Source organism: Schistocerca nitens, chromosome 9 (assembly GCF_023898315.1).
Source record: "Schistocerca nitens isolate TAMUIC-IGC-003100 chromosome 9, iqSchNite1.1, whole genome shotgun sequence".
Lineage (NCBI taxonomy): Eukaryota > Metazoa > Arthropoda > Insecta > Orthoptera > Acrididae > Schistocerca > Schistocerca nitens.
This window is the reverse complement of record NC_064622.1, coordinates 56,379,633-56,403,115: the sequence shown is the minus strand read 5'-3', so window position 1 is coordinate 56,403,115 and position 23,483 is coordinate 56,379,633. Positions and strand designations below refer to the sequence as shown.

At 45.3% G+C, this 23,483-nt stretch overlaps 1 protein-coding gene across 1 annotated transcript in view; it reads left to right on the top strand.

Annotated features, from left to right (window-relative positions):
• The window catches only part of LOC126203209 (alpha-tocopherol transfer protein-like), a 169,553-nt gene that overhangs the window by 127,809 nt on the left and 18,261 nt on the right, over positions 1-23,483 (top strand). Inside the window, exons 3-4 of the mRNA XM_049937454.1 lie at positions 14,830-14,989; positions 17,523-17,781. Coding sequence (XP_049793411.1) covers positions 14,830-14,989; positions 17,523-17,781 — 419 coding nt within the window. The remainder of the gene's footprint in view (positions 1-14,829; positions 14,990-17,522; positions 17,782-23,483) is intronic.

Genomic DNA, 23,483 nt, shown 5'->3' with positions numbered 1-23,483 from the left:
ATCATGTAAACAAGAGTGCTGTTAAAAAACTTCCTGGCAGATTAAAACTGTGTGCCCGACCGAGACTCGAACTTGGGACGTTTGCCTTTCGCGGGCAAGTGCTCTACCATGTGACCTACCGAAGCACGACTCACGCCCGGTACTCACAGCTTTACTTCTGCCAGTATCTCGTCTCCTACCTTCCAAACTTTACAGAAGCTCTCCTGCGAACCTTACAGGTCCCGAGTTCGAGTCTCGGTCGGGCACACAGTTTTAATCTGCCAGGAAGTTTCATATCAGCGCACACTCCGCTGCAGAGTGAAAATCTCATTCAAGAGTGCTGTTGTATACAGTGGGAAAATTATTTAAACCGCCAAGTTCAGGGATGGTACATAGCGTACAGAAAGACGTATTTTTCTCTACCGTGATATTTTCTTCTGAGAATTTTTTAATGCGGTGATAGTAGTTCCTCTGGGTAAAAATTAAACCAATAACTCTTTGAGGTTGCAAGGGACTGCAAACTCTTTTTCGATGTCATTTCCTCTGAGACTCTATTTTTAAGAGGACATCAAATCTTAGTTACAGTAGACGAAAAGTAACACACAATTTTTCATTCCTTGTTACCAGGAGACGACAATATTAACAAAGCAGTTACTTCAGAAATGCTTGTATTGACTCGTAGACAAAGGTTACACACAAGTATAGTGTTATAACATAAAGATTGCTGGAGTGTCACTAATTTCTCCTGCTGCTGCTGCTGCTGCTGCTGCTGCTATTCTCTGGGCAACCAGATCCTTGCCTGATTCAACAAGGGTTTTGTAAACAAGGTTGCGCATGTCGCACCACAAAAAAAAAGTCCGGAAGGGTCACACCAGGGGATCGAGCAGGCCATGGTACAGAACGACCTCTGGCAATTCGCTTCTGTGGAGGTTGTTGGTTGAAGAATCGACGAACAGGACGACTGAAATGTGTCTGCGCCCCGTCATGCTGGAACTACAACTGCTGCCTTGTAGCGAGTGGCACGTCATCCAGAAATTCTGTCAATGCTCTGTAGTGGAAATTGTAATTATGACTGTCATTTAATGTCCTAGGTAGGGGATATGGCCCACCTGCCAACACATTCACGTAGAACCACACTTCATGAGCGCGAGTAAATTTGGCAGTTGGATGAAACTCACTTCAAACACGCTAATTCTGGATGCTGAAGACCCCACTGCTATGCAGTAAGCACCAACCATATCACTGTAGACACTCCAAGTGTATCTCTCAATAAGTCAAAATACTGTGCAGGGTCAAGGCGCACAACCAAATGTGAATGTGAAACAGCTATTAGAACTGAAAAATCAATACACTCTCTACCGGATTAAAAAATGCTCGCAGTAAATTGACATAGCATAAAAATGTTCATTTTGCTGTCCCGAGCAACCTACCACAGTCTGTCTGTTAAGATAATTTTCACTTTGTATACCAGCATCATAATAATGGCGATCAGTAGTTTGGTATCTGCATGTTAAAGTCCGCCTCCAGGCGTGTTCGTGCAATATTCTAGTTACATGCATCCACGATGATCCCGCATATTTTCGAATGTCATGTACCTTCCTAACTTCAAAAAAATGTTCAAATGGCTCTGAGCACTATGGGACTTAACATCTATGGTCATCAGTCCCCTACAACTTAGAACTACTTAAACCTAACTAACCTAAGGACATCACACAACACCCAGTCATCACGAGGCAGAGAAAATCCCTGACCCCGCCGGGAGTCGAACCCGGGAACCCGGGCGTGGGAAGCGAGAACGCTACCGCACGACCACGAGCTGCGGACTCCTAACTTCACTTTGGTCGTGGTGGTGGTGTCGTCGTCGTCGTCGTCAGTCCAAAGACTGGTTTAACGCAGCTCTCCTCGCCAGAGCCGGCCGAGGTGGTCGTGCGGTTCTAGGCGCTGCAGTCTGGAACCGCGGGACCGCTACGGTCGCAGGTTCGAATCCTGCCTCGGGCATGGATGTGTGTGATGTCCTTAGGTTAGATAAGTTTAAGTAGTTCTAAGTTCTAGGGGACTAATGACCTCAGAAGTTGAGTCCCATAGTGCTCAGAGCCATTTGAACCATTTTCTCCTCGCCAGACATCACGTGAAAGCCTCTTCATCTCTCCCTAACTAGTGCAAGGTGCATTTAAGTTGAACCTCCTTACCGTAGTAAAACCTTCCATCTCCCCTTCAATTTCACACCCTCCCGCACGTACCTCCAGTGCCAAATTAACTACTCCTTGACGCCTCAGGATTTATTCTATTACTGTGCCCCTTCTTTTAGTCGAGTTGTGCCATTAAGTTACCTGCTCTTCAACTCTATTCCGTACTTCTTCATTGTGTACGCAGTGTACTCATCGAATCTTCAGCGAGAAAAACTTCTCCCGGCATTTCGAATGTTCAAATAGCGTGCACGGAATCAGCAGCGTTAGATATACTCGATTTAAAACCGCCAGCGAGTCCTATGACGTCATCTCAGTTGTCAGTTCCGTCTCCTGCCACTTAGGAGTGGTCTGGACTAGCTCAGAAAGGAGGGCGAGCACACAAGTTACCAGCTGTAATCGCGGGCTCCTGGCGTCCCCTCTACATGAGAAACCATTTTGAAAGAAATTTTCGCAATTAGACTGTAAATTATTACTCATTTATTTCACGCAGTTAAGAGTTTGGCTTTGCAGCCATTCATAAGTGGAAGTTGAAACGTCACAAAATGTCCGACGTGCCTAAACGCTATAAACAACTATTAGGCATAACGAATGTTTTATAGCAATATAGTGACTGATCGATTAACAGTGAATATCGTTCAAATACATACTTTCTTGAGGACTGCTGTAAATTTCATTATTTAATATCTATTCTGAGAAGGTCTAGGACATTCTCTTTCTTTCTCTCTCTCTCTCTCTCTCTCTCTCTCTCTCTTTCTCTCTCTTTCCAGGCGTTGCTGAGTCTGTAACAACTGTGCCAGAAAACGTGACATGAGGATGAAATGTAATCTTTAAATGTTGATTAATTATAAGATTGAATTTATAACAATCCTCGATAAATCTGCAGAAACGAATGGTAGGCTGAGATACACAAATCGCTGTTAGCTCTTAAACACATCTTGCCATAGCCAAAATAATACGGATATAGCGCGCTTTTTGGTCGCTGCGATATAACCGTGACATTGCCATATACCCAGTTTTCGTTTGACGCAGCACATAGGTTTTCTTACGGTTGAGGTGGAATAAACACAAGTACAAGCACTTAGTTTGTATTGAACGTAATTTTTATATTTTTCGTCTGACTGGTTGGTTGATTTTGGGGAGAGGTCCAAACAGCGAGATCATTGGTGCCCTCTGATTAGGGAACCCGGCGGAGGTTAGAGTCCTCCCTCGGGCATGGGTGTGTGTATTTGGCCTCAGGATAATTTAGGTTAAGTAGTGTGTGAGCTTAGGGACTGATGACCTTAGCAGTTAAGTCCCATAAGATTTCACACACATCTGAACATTTTTATTAGGGAAGGATGGCGAAGGAAGTCGGCCAAAGAACCGTTCCGGCATTTTCCTGGACTGATTCAGGGAATTCACGGAAAACCTAAATCAGGATGACCGGACGCGGATTTGAACCGTCGTCCTCCCGAATGCGAGTCCAGTGTCCTAACCACTGCGTCGCCTAGCTCGCTTTTTTTTCCGTCCGAAGCCTCTACTGCACTGTAAACCTTATCCAGACGACGCTTCTACCCTAATGGAACACATTTGAAGTTGTGTACACTGCATCCATTAATTTTCGTCTGACACCCTCCACAGTCTCACAAACCCTGCTTTGTCAGGCTGTTTGATCCCGACAATCGGTCATTTCGCCTTTTCAGTGCTGCTTCACAGCAGCAAGATCGTATACTCATCTTCCATAACAAGAAGTAGTCATGACCAGCCTTACATTCATGCATGCTTCCGTAAGAGTCGATGAGTATGAAGCGACCGCAGCGCCACAGTTCAGAATGCTCATATTCGTGGAACTACCGGGAACAAAGGAAGTCCTTCAGCGTTGATGCAACAACAGTACACCTTAATTTGCAAAGTACGCAGCCCGCAACATCAGACGTAGTCGTCCCTTTTCTGATCTCTAATGCCACCCCGTAATTATCAAGGCACAAATATAAAAACAGCTGTGTGTGACAAATGAATCCTCAATTGGGTGAGGCTACGCCCATCAGAAGCAAAAAAAGATGTGTGCAGAAAGGCAACACGCACTGAAAACAACTTGCTTAGCGTAAGGTGGGTGTATACTTCATACCGTCTCCGTTCATTCAGACAGCCAAGCAGCTCATAATTCTTCATGAGGCCCACCAGCGAGACCAGAGACCGTCTCAGTATGTCACAATGCCCTTGTGAGACTAAGGGAGAGCAACAGGGTAAACCGGTTGTGGGTTCCTGGTCACTTTGGAATCAGCGGCAGTGAAGCAGCTGATAGGCTGGCCACGACAGCTGCGGCGACTCCATTTGTTGGACCGGATCCTGTCCGAACCATCGCTAAGGCGATGCTAAAATCAAAACTGTGTAGCTGCATCAGGAGGGAGCATGCTGAGTATTGGACTAATACCCAAAATCATAAACATGGCAAGAGGTGGTCTGTAATCCTCAGCTTGAACTGGAGACAGATTAAACTCATGCTGAGACTGATGACTGGTCAGGGGAACTTAAAGAAGTACATAAACTACATACTCAGTCCGTAAGTGTGGACTGGGCAGTGAGGTGGGTTAGAGACACACTATTTTTTATTCTCCATTGTAAAGCGTTGGAAGCCAAAAGATTTAGAACATTCGGGTCAGTAATTCCTGAAGAAATTCTTTAGGTAAAAGACATCCTATTGCTCTTTAAATGTATCTTCTGGCTTCATTAGAATTACAGGAAGAGCAACCTCACAATGGACTGTTTCGGTGCGGGAAACCTGTTTTGTGCCCCTGTGTAAATCAGTCAAACCGTATGCTGTGCAGTGGCGGAATGTCTTACATTAGTCAGACCACGAGGACTGTGGGGACCGCTTTATAGAGCATAAGCTTCACACACACCTGCGACCGCCGAGCAAACTTGCATTTGCAGAACACTGCGCTGGTACCGATATAGAAGTTTCTGGCGTAGAGAGAGATTTCCCGGCCAATAAAGCCAAAAGATGATTTACATTCTTTTAAATGCAGTCTGGTTTTTTAAAATTTGTGGATAGTCTATCGCTCATTGTACTATCGTCCGCCCCGATAGCTGAATGGTCAGCGTGACGGACTACCGTCCTAAGGGGCCCGGGTTCGATTTCGGGGTGAGTCGGGGATTTCCTCCGCTCAGGGATTGGGTGTTGTTGTCTTCATCATCGTTTCATCCCCATCCGGCGTGCAGGTCCCCCAATGTGGCGTCGAACGTAGTGAGACCTGCACCAAGGCGGCCGGACCTGCTCCGTTAGGGGCCTCCTGGCCAATGACGCCAAACTTTCATTTCCATTGTATTATCCTTTTTAACCTTAGAATGTTACAATATACTAGCTCACAAACCTACCACTGGCCGAGTATTATTTTACCAATTCTTTATTAGAAACAAAAACAAAAATTTAGTTGCGTTTGTAGCGAAGTATCGAAAAAATTTCGTTTCCATGTATCGAGAAAACCCCTTTCAAGTTATCAGACAGTCGCACAAGGAAACGTGCATAGTGTACAAATGTATAAGTACAGTATATCGGATAGTTTCTGTGACCTGGAGACAGCTGCTTCGTGTGTCTACAGCGCAATTTTGTAAGCATCACTATGGCAATGCCTCTTCATAGCTCTAAGGACGGCCATTGTTTTCGCCTACAGTCCTTCGCGCTTAGCAGTTGAAAGCTGTCAAAGCGGCCGCCCGGATGTCGGGAATTTCGTTGGCTCGACTGGAGCAGTGTGTCAGTGGTAAAGAATAAATGTATTAAAACTTCATGCAAGATGCCGCATTTTTTCACGCTTCTCAGTGCTTGAGACGTCATATCTCTTGAACTGTGACTCTTACAATGATATATTTGTGTAAGTACATTCAGCGTCATATAAGGGTACTGTCATCGAAATATGTTCCGAACAGAGTTAGTAGCAAAGAAACAATAAATTTAAATGTTATGCATGATTGGTTAGCAAAGAAACAATAAATTTAAATGTTATGCATGATTGGTAGTTTTTCGCATTGTTGAAATCGGTCCATCGGTTTAATAGGTGGTGTCGAAAAACACACACACACACACACACACACACACACACACACACACACACACAGAAGAGTGTAGGATACCTGTCTATGGCTTTGTTCTGTAGACTTCATGATGCAGCTCTCCGTGCTAGTGTATCCTGAGCAAACTCTTAACCTCTGCATAAATACCGCAAACCACATGTATTTGAACATGCTCACTGTATTGAAGCCTATGTGTTGCTCTATAATTTTTGTTGCCCCTACATACACACACCTCAGCTAGCAAACTGGACCATTCCTTCATGCTTCTGGATGTGTCCTATTAACCGATCACTTCCTTCTGTCAAGTTCTGCCATGAATTTCTTTTCTTCTTCATTCGATTCCGTACCCACTTCTTTGTTATTCGATCTACGTATTTAATCTTCAAGATTCATCCGCAGCACCAAATTTCAAAAGCTTATTTTCTCTTCCTATCTGAATTTCCTATACTCCAGATAGACATCTTAAAATCCGCTCAAAATTTCTTTGTTACGTCTACCATTCATTCCACTGGCTGCATGTCTTACCCACCTCCAGTTCCATAATCATATAATCATAGCCAGTCCGTTAGAAGATGTGCTCGTTTCTCATATCTCCTAGAAACTCTAATAGTCATCTCCCGAACGCATACAGAGCAACTCTAAATTTATGAATGGTTTTCACGTCAAATTTCCGTTCCACTCTGTCATAAACGAGTGAGACAGTGACTTCATGCTTCGCTTCAGGCACATGGAAGCCGTGATTTACTTCAACTGAACTTCAACTAAATATATCCTGTACTAAACTGTACGTTGTTTCACTCGGAAACTTAGGGAGGAAAATGGAATTGAAATCTCCAGTGCCATCAGCAGAGCCTTTAGCCGTGTGACGTCAGCTACCAATGCAGAGCTCCATTATAATAGGCTGAATCGTCCGCCATGTTTTCTCCAACTCTGAGGATTCGGCAATGTTTCCCTTGTGCGTGGTTAACCTGTTCACGCAACTTTATACAATATTTCTTATAGAATATTTGATACTGCGTGTATGAAATGAAGTGTACCGAACACTAATTATTGTGTATAGAGATATTTAGAATGTCCGTTTCACGTAATATAGTATTACACGGCTATGGAATGTAGGCTTGGAACTCGAGTGGTAGTTTGTAAATATTAAACGTAATTAGGTAAGAGCTCGGTATAAATGTCTTTAAATCTGGATGTTATGCAGTAACAATCAGTGCATATTCATTAGTTTTTGTCCATGGATAAGCACTTGCAAAAGTGGTTTGTATTTTAATCAAACGTAGGTACTTTAAGAAATGTGGCATTTTTATTCTACAGAGAGGGGAAAGTATAGTTTTAAGTTAAAGTGATATGAATTTTCAGTAGTAATTTCGTCTGTCGTTTAACCTGTATTCGTTTTGTGTAGTTCATGATAGGTTTCTTGCTTTTTGAATTGTGGTAAAAACTTTATTGTTTGAAGGTTATGTTACTTGTGCAGATTCCCTTAAAATGAGAATTCCGTTATAGAAATATCTTAAATACGATTCGTCCTAACGTACCTAGATGAGAGGAGGGTTATGTATTATTCCATTTGTGTGTGTGTGTGTGTGTGTGTGTGTGTGTGTGTGTGTGTGTGTGTGTGTGTGTGTGTGTTTATGACAATGGCGTGTAAATACATCACAAATATTCTTTTCTATTATTTTCCTCTTTGCCGTTTGCAGAAATACCTCAGCAATCGAAAAATTTTAGGCGAATTGCTCCACTAAAATTTTCGACTGTGGGAAGAAACGCAATTTCAGAACTTGGTTCCATTTTTAATACTATTTTTATTAACATATGATTACAATACACAATTGAGTGCCATAATTTGGTGCCTAGTTGTTTCACAGGCAATTTATGGCCCATATTTTTCTTCATTCCGCCTCACCGGGAAATCCCAACGTGCAAAAACCGTTTTTGGAATGGTTAGTGCAGTTCACAGCTGAGTTGCCACCCATATTTACGACGAATTCTTCGATACATTTAATTAGAAATCTCCACTCTCATCATGACTCTTATGTAAACAAGTATGAATATCCTATACTTCGGGGGAAAATTGCGGACACTTTAGCTGAGGTTATAGGAGTCTTAAAGCACTGTGCCAGGTCGTAATGGGGCAAGGATGTGGAGAACCGATGCCACTATGCGAGAAGACAACAGAGCAGTTTGAGATGCTGTCAGTATCTGTATCTGGCATCCAGCTGTGTTTGGACGCATTCGGGAGAAGGGCGGTTCAAACCCGCGCCCGGCCATCCCGGTTTAGGTTTTCCGTGATTTCCCTAAATGTCTCCAGCAAATGCCGGGGTGATTCCCTTTAAACGGGTACTGCTGATTTCCTTCCACATCCTTGATACAATCCGAGCTTGTGCTCAGTCTCTAATGACCTCGATGTCGACGGGACGTTAAACACAAGTTTCTTTCCTTCTTCCTTCGTTTACACGCGAGATCATGGAACAGAAAGGTGGACTAACGTTTCACGTACAGCAGACAATGTGGTTTGCTCAAACAGTGGTTGGGAAGGAAATCGGATGGGGCATTTCAAAGAAATTATGACAGCACTCGTCTTCAGGAATTCAAGTGCGTCATGGGGAACCTGAATCTGGATGGCCAGATGGTAGTTCAGACCACGGACCTGAATAAAAACTCCAGCTTCTCATCACAGGGCCACCTTTCTCGTCGAAGCCTATGTAAATGAACATGAGTGAACGAGTGGATACACCTGCCGTTTGGCTGGTGTGCAATTCCAACATAACATAGGCACAATGGGCCAGCAGTTACACTGTACTACTTGAGTATTCGGTTTTGACCGGTTGTGCCTTTGTTCCAGTCTTCTATTAGTCCATCTCATCCTCCTCCCACCCTCTTTGCATCTCTCTTCCTCCCCCTGTCTTTCTCCATCCCCTTCCTCTTTCCTTACTGTCTTCCTTCAGCCCGAAAAGGTTATTGGTTCGTATCCCTGCAGCATTTCGCCCGCAACTGTTACTATTACGTGTAACTAATTTGTTTCAAATCCAAGGGATTTAGGATGAGCTTCTACCGGTAACTTGGTCCGCTTGGGCGTATTTCAAATATATGTGCATTATAACTGGCTTACTTAACACGAATTTGTACACACATTTCACCTGTGTCCCTAGCGAAAGTCACCCTGCAGTTTGTGTGTATGTGTATGTGTGTGTGTGTGTGTGTGTGTGTGTGTGTGTGTGTGTGTTGAACCGGGGACCTAGAAACGACGGAGAGGCTTCGTCCCACCGTAGCTCACAGTGGTCCACAACCCCACAACAGGCTACAGCAGTCCACCCACCCCCTGCCGCCGACCCACACCAAACCCAGGGTTATTATGCTTTTGGGCCCCAGTGACCCCCTCCCGAGCTAGTGCAGCTCTCTTTCTGGGCTGCATACCCTCCTTTTCCACATCGCTTACCATCCACGATCCTTCCTCCCCCCTACCCCCGCCCGTTCCCTTCCCCTTCTCCCTCTCTTTGGGAGTATGTTCTGTGCCTTCGTCTGGAGACGGACGCTTGTGATTGTAAGAAATAGTTTTTCTTTTTTGCGCTCTATGCTGGCAAGTCTCTGTCCTCCCTTTGTCCTTCTCTTTTCCTTGCCTCTTCTCTTTATCCTCCTCTCTGCTGCGGCGTTTGAGGCATCTCTTCTTTCCTTTTCTTAGAGCCTCCCTTCCGCCTCCCTTCCTCCTCCCTTCCTCCCTGTGCGTGTCTGAAGGCCGACCCACGCGTTCCCGCCCCGGGTAGACACGTAGGACACGAACGTACACCCTGCTGAAGGCCAGGTCCAGGGAGGGGTGATTACGCAAGCTGGTACCTTTCGAACGTGCCGATCGGTCCCTCCGTCTGTTTCTCGGGAGGTGTGACCTGAGGTGTGGACAATCATTTAAGGCGGGAGTGCCCTCAGAGAGGGCCCCACGAGGAAGGTGCGCGCCATCGGAGACGCCGGTTATCATGGGGGATACTTTTACAATGGTTTCCTCTAATTCAACTTCTGCCTACAAGAGAAAGCTAGGTAAGTCTCAGCCACAGTCACTTCTTCCATCAGTGCCAAAGTTCCTCGTTGTTTCTCGATCTGACGAAGGTCAAGACTTCTCTACAGTCAAACCTTTCATTATTCAGAATGGTGTCGACGCTATTGCAGGTCCTGCAAAGTCCTGTTCCCGCTTACGAAATCGCACCTTGTTGTTAGAAACAGTCAGTGTCTTCCAGGCACAAAAATTGCGGCGAACCGCACTGGTACACACCTTCCCTGTCCGGGTGGAAGCGCACTGTACTTCAAATTCATCACGTGGGTTGGTTTATACCCGCTCACTCAACGGATTATCCAACGAGGACATTAAAATTACCTGTCTGACCAGGGCATAACAGCCGTACGTCGAGTCCTGAAAAGGGTTGACAAGGACTTTGTACCGACCCATACTCTCCTCTTGACGATTGAAGAGTTCAGCTTCCATCGAACATTAAAGGGGGATGTGAGATCATTTCAGTTCGCCCTTACATCCCCAACCCTAGGCGTTGCTATCGGTGTCAGCAGTTTAATCATACCAGCCAGTCGTGTCCTAATCCGGCCAAATGCGTTACATGTGGCAGCGAACCCCATGAGGGTGATCGTCCACCTCCATCCCCTCGTTGCATCAATTGTATGGGCGACCACGCGGCTTCCTGTAGAGATTGCCCTATTTTCAAAGATGAAAGAATTGCAGGAAATTCGAGTGAAGGAAAGTTGACTACATTTGCTGCTCGTAAGTTATTCGCCAGTAGAAAGACCACTGTGCTCCCATCTGGTAAATATAGCACTGTCCTTGCATCTCCTCAGCCTACTAAGGAGGTAGCCACACAAACTTGCGAATCCTTTAGCGCAACATTCGTCAGATGGGCCAGCCCAAAGATCGTCCGTTCAACCTCCCCACTATCACCTGCTCAGTCTAAGGCTCACCCTTCATTGGCTCCTGCTAAATCACGGGCCCCAAAATCGGACGCCCTGACTTCCAAAAAAGAGCCTACTCGCGAAGATTTTTTACGTATCACGACCTCCCAACCATCGATTCCTCGCTGCCCTCAACGTCCTGCTTCCAAGAAGGCTCGAAAGAAACGAAGTTCCTCTCCTCCTTCGCCACGGCGAGTCTCATCTACAGTGCCACCCAGCCGTAGCAGCCCTCGGCCTTCTTCCGTGTCGCCGAGACGCACTGTTTGTGGCCGAGCAACCAGCCGATCACTGGCGGCAGGAGCTGGCCCCGAGCAAACTATGGATCAGGATCTTCTGCCTCTGGCTGAATGGCGTTCCACGCCGTCGGCCGCCGGCTGTCAGCGGTCGTTCAGTTGACGGCAACTGTGGTGAGATTTTTCCCTTTTCTGTCCGCCCTATGTCAATTATACATTTGAATATCTGCGGAATTCGCTCCAGTCAGGATGAATTGTCGATCCTCTTACGATCATACTCCCTGGTAGTCTTTTGTCTTCAGGAAACAAAGCTGCATCCCTAATTCCCAATCGGTCCAGTTTGATCTCCCCCTGTTTATAGCACACCAGCACATGGGGGACTTCCATGATATTATCACCCAATCCCCTTAAACAGTTCCTTCCAACCTGTCGCTGTACGTCTTTCCCTTTCTGGGTACACCGTTTCTCTTTGTACCGTATACATTCCATCGTCCACACCAATGGCAACAGCCGATCTCCTTCATCTCCTTGGTCAGCTCCCGCCCCTCTATTTGTTGGTTGGGGTCTTCAATGCCCACCACCCACTTTGGGGATCTCCGCGTCCTTTCCCACGAGCCTTCCTATTCACTGACCTCTTCCACCAAACGGATCTTGTTTGCCTCAACACTGGGGACCCACATTTTTGTCTGCCTCCACGTCAAACTTCTCTCATTTGGACCTTTCGGTCGGTACTGTTCAGCTAGCTCGGCGCTTTGAATGGTTCGCTCATGCTGATACAAACTCGAGTGACCATTTTCGATGTGTCCCTTCAATTACAGCCACAGCGGCCCTCTATGCGCCCAAGACGCTGGAAGTTTTCCCAAGCCGATTGGACACTTTTCTCCTCTCTAGCGACATTCGATGACGTCAGTTTCCTAGCATCGACGATCAGGTCACTCATGTTACGGAAATTATTCTTGCAGCCGTGGGACGTTCAGTACCTCGTATCTCCCTTTTGCCCCGGCGGCCCCCAGTTCCTTGGTGGAACGAGGCGTACCGTGACGCAATACGCGAGAGGAGACGTACTCTGCACGTTTTCCGCCATCATCCTACGTTGGCCCACTGTATCTGCTACAAGCAATTACGCGCGCGGTGCCGTCGCGTCATCCGCGATAGCAAGAAGGGAAGCTGGGACTACTTTACCAGCTCCTTTAACATCTTCACTCCATCATCTGTAGTTTTGAGTCGAATTCGACGGTTATCCGGCATGTCTAGTTTCTCCCCGATCTCTGGGCTCACTGTCGCACATGATACCTTTGTGGACCTAGTCGCAATTTCTAACTCATGGGTTCAACACTTTGCTGAGATTTCGAGCTCTTCAAATTACCCACCAGCCTTTCTCCAGAAGAAACGAGCAGCGGAAGTGCGACCTCTTGCTTTCTCCTTTCAAAATTGCGAAAGTTATAAAACTGTTTTCTCTATGTGGGAACTCCAACACACAATCTCTTCCTCTCGCTTTTCCACCCAGGACTGGATGGCATCCACGTCCAAATGTTGCTACATTTATCGGACCGTAGTCTGCGTTACCTCCTTCGCCTTTATAATCGAATTTAGACCGACAGTACCTTTCCCAGAAGATGGCGCGAAGCAATCGTCATTCCTGTTCCGAAACCTGGAAAGGACAAACGTCTTCCCTCTATCCATCGCCCCGTATCTCTCACGAGTAGTGATACAAGGTTTTGGAGCGTATGGTGAATTGCTGTTTCGCCTGGTGGCTGGAGTCCCGAAACCTTTTAACACCTGCCCAATGCGGTTTCCGAAAGCATCGTTCTGCAGTTGACCCTCTTGTTGCTCTCTCCACTTATATCATGAACAATTTTCTCCGGAAACGCCAAACAGTAGCGATATTTTTTGATCTGGAGAGAGCATACGACACCTGTTGGAGGACAGTCATCCTCCGCACACTGTTCTCTTGGGGCTTTCGAGGTCGGTTACCCCTTTTTATTCTTGAGTTTATGGCAGAGCGCACATTTAGAGTGCGGCTGAACACTACTATCTCCCGTACTTTCTCCCAAGAAAACGGGGTACCCCAGGGCTCCGTTCTAAGTGTTGTACTGTTTGCCATCTTCATAAATCCAATTATGGATTGTCTCCTTCCCGATGTCTCGGGCACCCTCTTTGTCGACGATTTTGCGATCTACTACAGTTCTCAATGGACCAGCCTTCTTGAACGACGTCTCAAAGGATTTCCCGATCGCTTCCACTCATGAAGCATTGAAACGGGCTTCCGTTTTTCTCCCAGTAAGACCGTCTGTGTAAATTTTTGGCGTCGTACGGAGTGTCCTCCGCCTTCCCTACACCTAAGCTCTGTCGACCTTCCGTTCACGGACATCGCCAAATTCTTGTGACTTATGTTTGACAGAAAACTGTGCTGGTCTTCCCACGTTTCGTATCTTACGGCTAGCTGTCTGCTACCTCTCAACACCCTCCGCGTTCTCAGTGGTACCTCCTGGGGAGCGGACCGAGTGGTCCTCCTCCGCCTATATCGCGCCTTAGTGTACTCGAAATTGGACTATGGAAGGATACGAGTAGTTTACTCCTCTGCACGGCCATTTATTCTTCGGCGTCTCGACTCTGTCCACCACCGTGCATTGCGTTCTGGAGCTTTTTACACCAGCCCCGTGGAGAGCCTTTACGCTCAGACTGCTTAACCTCCGTTATACAATCGGCGAGCTGTCCTACAGAGTCGTTACGCTAGTCATCTGGCTGTTGCAGTTTGTGCCTTGAAAATGGCGGGATGTACTCTCACCGAAATATCGGCGGTTGCTGTAAATATTATTTGACTGAATTCCCGTAAGTTGTTTGAAAATTGTATAAGCCAGGAGAAACTAAGGTCTCACATTGTCTGTGATTGGTTATTGCACGTTGATGTCGAAGATAAGCGTTGGGTACATTAATGTGGGAGGACTGTGTAATGGCTGTAAATAAATATTTAAGTTCTTAATTATCTTGACGACTTGCACGCTACACCAGACACTGAAGTTTATAGCAACTGTCCAAAGTGATGACCGTCAGCCTGAATCTAGAATTATCCTGGAGTACAAGATCTCTGTCATGCTCTCTTAAATATCCGTGTCCATTACTGTACACTGAGATGAGCAGTTAGGACCCTACCAACCGGTTCCTTTTATGAATTGCGTACTATCTTTCAGAATAGTGCCATCAAACTTAAGTAGTTCGTAAACAAGCACCACACACGCATTGCTCATTTAGACATAGTACCGCCTGAATTAATTATTAGCGAACACCGAAGCTGTAGCTCAGATCACCATTTTCGGAACCTCTACTGTTGCATGTTGACCCAAAACATTTGACCCACCCTTAATACGGAAACAACTTACATCTCCGGTACTCCGATTCTGTTCTCAGACGAAATGTTGGTGTTCTTACAGACGACCAGTGGATTGTGACGTTTCTTCGAGGTTGCAAGTTCTCTCTGGAGAAGACGAAGCACAAGATGGACATGTACTACACGATGAAGACGGCGGCTCCCGAACTGTTCGCCAACAGGGACCCCTTGGAGCCCAAGATACAAGAGATCCTCAATGCAGGGTGAGTCCGTTCGTTCATATAGTGGGACGGAGGAAGGCTCATAGGACGCCTGCTTTAAGCAAAATATTGCAAAAAAATTTAAATACTGATAATCAGTTACAACGTGGCAACGTAAAATTTCGGTGTTTGTCTTAACCTATTGAAAAGTAAGAAAAATAATTAATTAGGAAAATACCGATTTCTAGAGATTGAGAATTACCCTTAGTTTCTTGTTTATGGTATTATCCCATGGTATAACCAGCAGGGAAGAAGGAAAATCCCAAAAATGTATACAGAAGACATTATATTACTTTTTGCGTAAAAACATTTCTATAATAGATACTTCACCTACTTCACTGCTATCTTTTTTTTTTTTTTTTTTTTCGATGTAGTTTTCGGATTTATTGCTTTTATCTTTAAGTTTTCTGACCATTTCACTGTCATCTTCTTAGTTTACTCTTTTATTTAACTTACCTACTTAATTCTCTTTCTACCTTCCTAGTTCGTTCTGTAATGGGGTTACTGCTTACACACGGATCAGTCGCTTCATGTACAAGAAATTTTAATTTGATCTGGCAACTACCTGCCCACACATGGTTCAGTCACTTAATGAATGTACATTTTACCTGGTTAAGTTATTTTCGTTACTTTACCTACTTGTGTTTTACATGTTTCTTAGGTATTTTAAGTAGTGGAAGTTCGTTAGTTACCACTGGCACACAGGTGCAAATTATTTCATTATCACAGACATGAAACACACGCATTGTCAGATATGTCATTTACCGCCTGTTAACTTTCAGCTGATACGTTCTGATTCTTGTAATTCAGTACTTTTATATGACTTGGGTACAATGCACATCTTTTGTCTACTGTGTGTAATTATTGTATACTGATTCCACTTCAGTATTCCTAATTATTACGTCCACATTGGTGAGGCGCTTTCATTAAATTGAATTTTGGCAATTATTTTGTGTTTGTCACTATTGCATTAATTAATTTTTATGTATGTTTTGTATGACCCATTGACTGAAACTGCTGTTCGTCCATCAGATAATTGTCCCCTTCATTATTGTCGTTTGTTACATTTGATAATATTGTTGTTTATGCAGGGGCGTGATGACGATGTAATGTAACGCTGAAATTGGTGTCTCAACACGGAGCGTCCAGAGCTCGTGGACTAGTGCGTAGCGTTGCTAACTCTAGATCACGGGCCGGGTTGGGGATTTTCTCTGCCCGGGAACTGGGTGTTTCTGTTGTCCTCATCATTCCATCACTATTCACAAAAGTGGCTAGACTGGACTGTGTACGGACCGGGAATGTGTACGGACGGTAACGACCGCGCAGTTTGAGCGCCCCACAAACCGCCACCGCCACCACCACCATCAGCAGCAATAGGGTTCAGAATGGACGGCTGAAGGTGTACTACTGTTTTCATCAAATTTAGAAACCGGCCTCGCAAAAACCATCTTCTACAAAGGTGGCCATACAAAGATATCGTGCGTGTATTTGAACTTCGCTGATCCATTACCCGCGTAAAGCGCGGATTACTTCAGTGATCTACAGTTTATCCTTAAAGTTTAATTTTTCAAGCTGCGCAATTTTCAGTGGTTGGAGTCCTTTGCCACGAAAGCGGGGTGTACTTACCGAATAGTGTTCCAACTTAAGTAGGCATAACAACACACTCTCGGTTCAACTTCTTTGGGTGCATAGACTTACGTCTATTGTGGACACACTACGTGGATGACAGGTACAAAGATAATTTGTTAAGCAAAGTTATTCTGTCCACCATTCGAATGAACACATTTCTTGATCTAGAATGTGATCAATGACAGAGGACCTTATCACTCTACCGACGAGTATATTTACCACTCCATGGCGCTGGAAACATTCATTGCAATCCACTGTTTCACCGACAGCGTTAAAGAAAATATTCTTACGTTTCATAGCTCATTGACTGCATGTCCTGTGCAATAGGTTAACACTGCACTTCTCTACATTTATTTGCATTGCAAAAAAGAGAAAATTCCCTCATGGACACCCGAACTGTGGCACACAAAAGCTTCTTTTCGACTGTAAAACCCTGAACAAATCGTTCCCATCATTCTGAAAGTATCAATCTTCGATAGTGTTACTCTCACAGACATCTTCAATTTGCTCCATCTCCGTTGCTCTCCCTCCCTCCCGCTCGTCTCCGTTCTCTCTCCCTCCCTCCCTCCCTCCCTCCCTCCCTCCCGCTCGTGTCCATCGTTCCTCCCTCTCTCCAGAACCTTCCCACCTTACCTTTCTCGATCGTTTCGACTCGCTTCCGCATGTCCTGTCTAGGATGGCTTTAACAACTGAGTTGGCCAATTCAATCCCAAGATCGTCAATTGATCAATGTCGACTGCGCCTTCAACATTTCATGTTTAAGGAACTCGATGTGGTTAAGGTGTTAAATTGAAGTGTATAGATCCCAAACACTAACAGTTCATATCGCTTCCAGTGGCGATCGAATTTATCGATTTTATATACTCCTAATGGGACTACGAAGTCTGACCGCGATTCTTCCGGCCAGGTTCATCACTTACCTGCCGCAGCTGGACAAGCACGGGCAGCGGGTGACCGTGCTGCGCCTGGGCCAGCTCGACCCCAAGAAGGTGACTGGCGAGGACATCTTCCGCATGAACTTCATGGGCGGCGACGCGGCCCTGCTGCAGGACGACGCGGCCGTCCTCACCGGCACCGTGGCCCTCATCGACCTGAAGGGCTGCTCGCTGTCGCACGCCGCCTTGTTCGGCCCCACGTCCGTCAAGAAGTGCACCACCGTCCTCCAGGTGCGGCGCCGCATCGCTCCACTGTGGGGTCTGAGCACACAAATTCAGATATTTCCAGCTGAGCTTTACTTCCTTACACCTCGGGTGATTTTCCGTACTTTAATGACATTTCTGTGAATGAGGCAGTGCTCATACAGTGAATGAATAATGTATGGAAAAAACTACATGGGTTACGATAAATGGTTCACATTTTCAAAGGTCTATCTTTTCCCAAGTACACTACCGGCCATTAAAATTGCTACACCAAGAAAAATGCAGATGGTAAACGGGTATTCATTGGACAAATATATTACACTAGAACTGACATGTGATTGCGTTTTCACGCAATTTGGGTGCATAGATCCTGAGAAATCAGTACCCAGAACAACCACCTCTGGCCGTAATAACGGCCTTGATACGCCTGGGCATTGAGTCAGAGTTTGGATGGCGTGTACAGGTACAGCTGCCCATGCAGCTTCAACACGATACCACAGTTCATCAAGAGTAGTGACTGGCGTATTGTGACGAGCCAGTTGCTCAGCCGCCATTGACCAGACGTTTTCAATTGGTGAGGGATCTGTAGAATGTGGTGACCAGGGCAGCAGTAGAACATTTTCTGTATCCAGAAATGCACGAACAGGACCTGCAACATGCGGTCGCGTATTATCCTGCTGAAATGTAGGATTTCGCAGGGATCGAATGAAGGGTAGAGCCACGGGTCGTAAAACATCTGAAATATAACGTCCACTGTTGAAAGTTCCGTCAATATGAACAGGAGGTGACCGAGACGTGTAACCGATGACACCCCATACCACACGCAGGGTGATACGCCAGTATGGCGATGACGAATACACGCTTCCAATGTGCGTTCACCGCGATGTCGCCAAACACGGATGCGACCATCATGATACTGTAAACAGAACCTGGATTCATATGAAAAAATGACCTTTTGCCGTTCGTGCACCCAAATTCGTCGTTCAGTACACGATCGCAGGCGCTCCTGTATGTGATGCAGCGTCAAGGGTAACCGCAGCCATGGTCTCCGAGCTGATAGTTCAAGCTGCTGCAAACGTCGTCGAACTGTTCGTGAAGATGGTTGTTCTCTTGCAAACGTCCCCCTCTGTTGACTCTGGGATCGATACGTGGCTGCACGATCCATTACAACCATGCAGATAAGATGCCTGTCATCTCGACCGCTAGTGATACGAGGCCGTTGGGATCCAGCACGGCGTTCCGTATTACCCTCCTGAACCCACCGATTCCATATTCTGCTCACAGTCATTGGATCTCGACCAACGCGAGCAGCAGTGTCGCGATACAATAAACCGCAATCGCGATAGGCTACAATCCGACTTTTATCAAAGTCTGAAACGTGATGGTACGCATTTCTCCTCCTTACAGGAGACATCACAACAACGTTTCACCAGGAAAGTCAGCACATTGTAGGTGTCGCCACCGGTGTCAACCTTGTGTGAATGCTTTGAAAAGCTAATCATTTGCATATCACAGCATCTCCTTCCTGTCGGTTAAATTTCGCGTCTGTAGCACGTCATCTTCGTGGTGTAGCAATTATAATGGCCAGTAGTGTAATATATGTACAAACCAGACTGATGCACTAATAGGACGGTAAACACAAGAAGTTGGCATTTTGCACTCAAAAAGTGTTCTGTGAGTGCCCCTACCGCCGCCACACGTCTCAGGTCCAAATAGCAGTCAAGTTCGTTCCATACTTTATGTAGCAACATACGTTAGTATCAATAGTCACCACAGCAGCATTGATGCGTTCTCTGAGCTGTTACTGTCGTTGAAAGTGGGGGTATGTAAACATGGTCCTCAATGTATCCCCAAACCAAAAAGTCAAAAGTCGTTAGGTCAGGCAACCTGAAGGGCCCAGAAACCACATCATCTTCGCCCCAGGGCCCAATCCAGTGACGCGCCGACCACAATCTTTTGGTTTAATTGTAGTACGAGCGGCAGACGGTACGGTTTGAAATGTAAATGCAGTCGCGAAAACCTTCCACACATTTTTCTGCGGTATCAAAAGTTCGTGGCATGCATGGACCGTTGATTTTTCTTTGGACTGGTCGACTGTACCTGACGGCTAATGCCGTGTAATTTCCCTTCCTCAACGCAGTCCATACGAGCAAACCGGTTGCTATTTCGCCTGATACTGCTCATACGTTAGAGGTATTTAGGCTATGCACGGCTGTGTTAAAAGAAGCTCGTTGTGTCACAGAGTCGAGCCGTGCACATATGCTTTCATTCCCCGCAGCTAATTTGCTGCAAATAGTAACCCGCAGCTGTGATCCTGCAGTGAATTAATCTGTGTGTTGGCTAGAATTGCGAGTTAGTAATAGACTCAGAAAGAAACAGTAAAAGATAATTGAACAGCTTACTAACAAAAGTTCTATTCAACAAACAGTTACGTTGAGTGACAATTATTCAAGAAAGGACATGCCAAATAAATGGGAAGTGCTCCTACGATATTCAGTAAAAATTCAGAGATAGAAACCTCACAAATGAAGTGAAATTATGTTGCCACGTCCGCCCCCGGTAGCTAAGTGGTCAGCGCGACAGAATGTCAATCCTAAGGGCCCGGGTTTGATTCCCTGCTGCGTCGGAGATTTTCTTCCCTCAGAGACTAGGTGTTGTGTTGTCCTAATCCTCATCATTTCATCCCCATCGACGCGCAAGTCGCCGAAGTGGCGTCAAATCGAAAGACTTGCACCCGGCGAACGGTCTGTCTGCCGACGGGAGGCCTTAGTCACACGACATTTGTTTATTCATGTTGAGACGTTGCAAAAATGGTAGCAAAATCGTCAAACTAAATAGTCATTAAAGATACGCAAAAACTAATTCCATTTCATAATCACAATGTACGAACATTCACCAGCTCGAAACAGTTCAACTCACGTTGAGTAACAAATTAACACATTCGGTGCAAAAAATAGTAACTCATACCCTATCTATTCTCAGTTCTGTAAGTCAAGCGGAACAATTGGAGCCCTACTCTAGAGCACATTCAAACTTCTCGAAAAATAAGTCCCTCCAGAAGCTAAAGGTCGGAGTGGCCTTCACTGCTCTGAGTCAATCACCTTCACAATCGAATACTACTTGTTACCACAAGCAGTCTGCCTCCTGCCAACACTAGCGTAAAAGTGTCCATCATACCTCCCTTGAGCTCATCACTCGAGAAGTGGCACTCTCCACTTGACTCCAATAGTGTTCTGCTACTATCGGCTTTTCTATTAGCTGAAGGCCATCCCCATCACAAATATATCTTCCTGAAGCTCTACAGACATAGATTGATTAACAGTGACCACTTTCTGGACCAAACTAATGTATTACAACAATATTTAAATAAATGTCATAAACATTCAGTTAGACTCAGATAATTTACAATAAATATAAGTAATAGTTATTCATACAGGGTGTTTCAAAAATGACCGGTATATTTGAAACGGCAATAAAAACTAAACGAGCAGCGATAGAAATACACCGTTTGTTGCAATATGCTTGGGACAACAGTACATTTTCAGGCAGACAAACTTTCGAAATTACAGTAGTTACAATTTTCAACAACAGATGGCGCTGCGGTCTGGGAAACTCTATAGTACGATATTTTCCACATATCCACCATGCGTAGCAATAATATGGCGTAGTCTCTGAATGAAATTACCCGAAACCTTTGACAACGTGTCTGGCGGAATGGCTTCACATGCAGATGAGATTTACTGCTTCAGCTGTTCAATTGTTTCTGGATTCCGGCGGTACACCTGGTCTTTCAAGTGTCCCCACAGAAAGAAGTCACAGGGGTTCATGTCTGGCGAATAGGGAGGCCAATCCACGCCGCCTCCTGTATGTTTCGGATAGCCCAAAGCAATCACACGATCATCGAAATATTCATTCAGGAAATTAAAGACGTCGGCCGTGCGATGTGGCCGGGCACCATCTTGCATAAACCACGAGGTGTTCGCAGTGTCGTCTAAGGCAGTTTGTACCGCCACAAATTCACGAAGAATGTCCAGATAGCTTGATGCAGTAATCGTTTCGGATCTGAAAAATGGGCCAATGATTCCTTTGGAAGAAATGGCGGCCCAGACCAGTACTTTTTGAGGATGCAGGGACGATGGGACTGCAACATGGGGCTTTTCGGTTCCCCATATGCGCCAGTTCTGTTTATTGACGAAGCCGTCCAGGTAAAAATAAGCTTCGTCAGTAAACCAAATGCTGCCCACATGCATATCGCCGTCATCAATCCTGTGCACTATATCGTTAGCGAATGTCTCTCGTGCAGCAATGGTAGCGGCGCTGAGGGGTTGCCGCGTTTGAATTTTGTATGGATAGAGGTGTAAACTCTGGCGCATGAGACGATACGTGGACGTTGGCGTCATTTGGACCGCAGCTGCAACACGGCGAACGGAAACCCGAGGCCGCTGTTGGATCACCTGCTGCACTAGCTGCGCGTTGCCCTCTGTGGTTGCCGTACGCGGTCGCCCTACCTTTCCAGCACGTTCATCCGTCACGTTCCCAGACCGTTGAAATTTTTCAAACAGATCCTTTAGTGTATCGCTTTTCGGTCCTTTGGGTACATTAAACCTCCGTTGAAAACTTCGTCTTGTTGCAACAACACTGTGTTCTAGGCGGTGGAATTCCAACACCAGAAAAATCCTCTGTTCTAAGGAATAAACCATGTTGTCTACAGCATACTTGCACGTTGTGAACAGCACACGCTTACAGCCGAAAGACGACGTACAGAATGGCGCACCCACAGACTGCGTTGTCTTCTATATCTTTCACATCACTTGCAGCGCCATCTGTTGTTGAAAATTGTAACTACTGTAATTTCGAAAGTTTGTCTGGCTGAAAATGTACTGTTGTCCCAAGCATATTGCAACAAACTGTGTATTTCTATCGCTGCTCGTTTAGTTTTTATTGCCGTTTCAAATATACCGGTCATTTTTGAAACACCCTGTAAATAAGCTAGCATTCTTGCACAAGCGTGCTAAAGTTAAATCACAATGAATTGTTAAATATTATTTAAAAAATTATCTAGGTCTTATTGAGATAAGTGTCTTTTGGTTCTTTTCTGAATTGTGATGTCTGCTAACACGTGACTGAACACTTTTAAATAAGCTCAGTTTTTTAATAGCACTTGGAATCAACATATTGAAATAAAGGTTCAGGAAAAATATTAAACTGTTCATCAAATAAATACGAAAGTGTGACAATATGGAGTATTGACGGCCAGCTGCTGTGGCCGAGCGGTTCTAGAATCTTCAGTCCGAAACCTCGCTGCTGCTACGGTCGCAGGTTCGAATCCTGCCTCGGGCATGGATGTGTGTGATATCCTTACGTTATTTAGGTTTAAGTAGTTCTAATTCTAGGGGACTGATGACCTCAGATGTTAAGTCCCATGCTGCTTAGAGTCATTTGAACTATTTTTGGAGTATTGAAACTGTGTAATTGTGGTGGATACAAAGTTCTGATGAACATTGGCATAATCAAACAGATATAAAAGGCATTCCAAGTAACTAAAACATACACGGAAACCTAATTTTCAGGGATGGTAGCTGTAGCGAAATTCTGTCATAAGAGATAAAGGTTGTTGAAATCGCATGAAGCGATTAAAAGTTAAGTTAGAGATTCAGTGAGTAAATGTTTACTCACTGTAAATTATCAACAGTAGTAATTTTAAAGATATTGAAATCACTGTTGTGTCA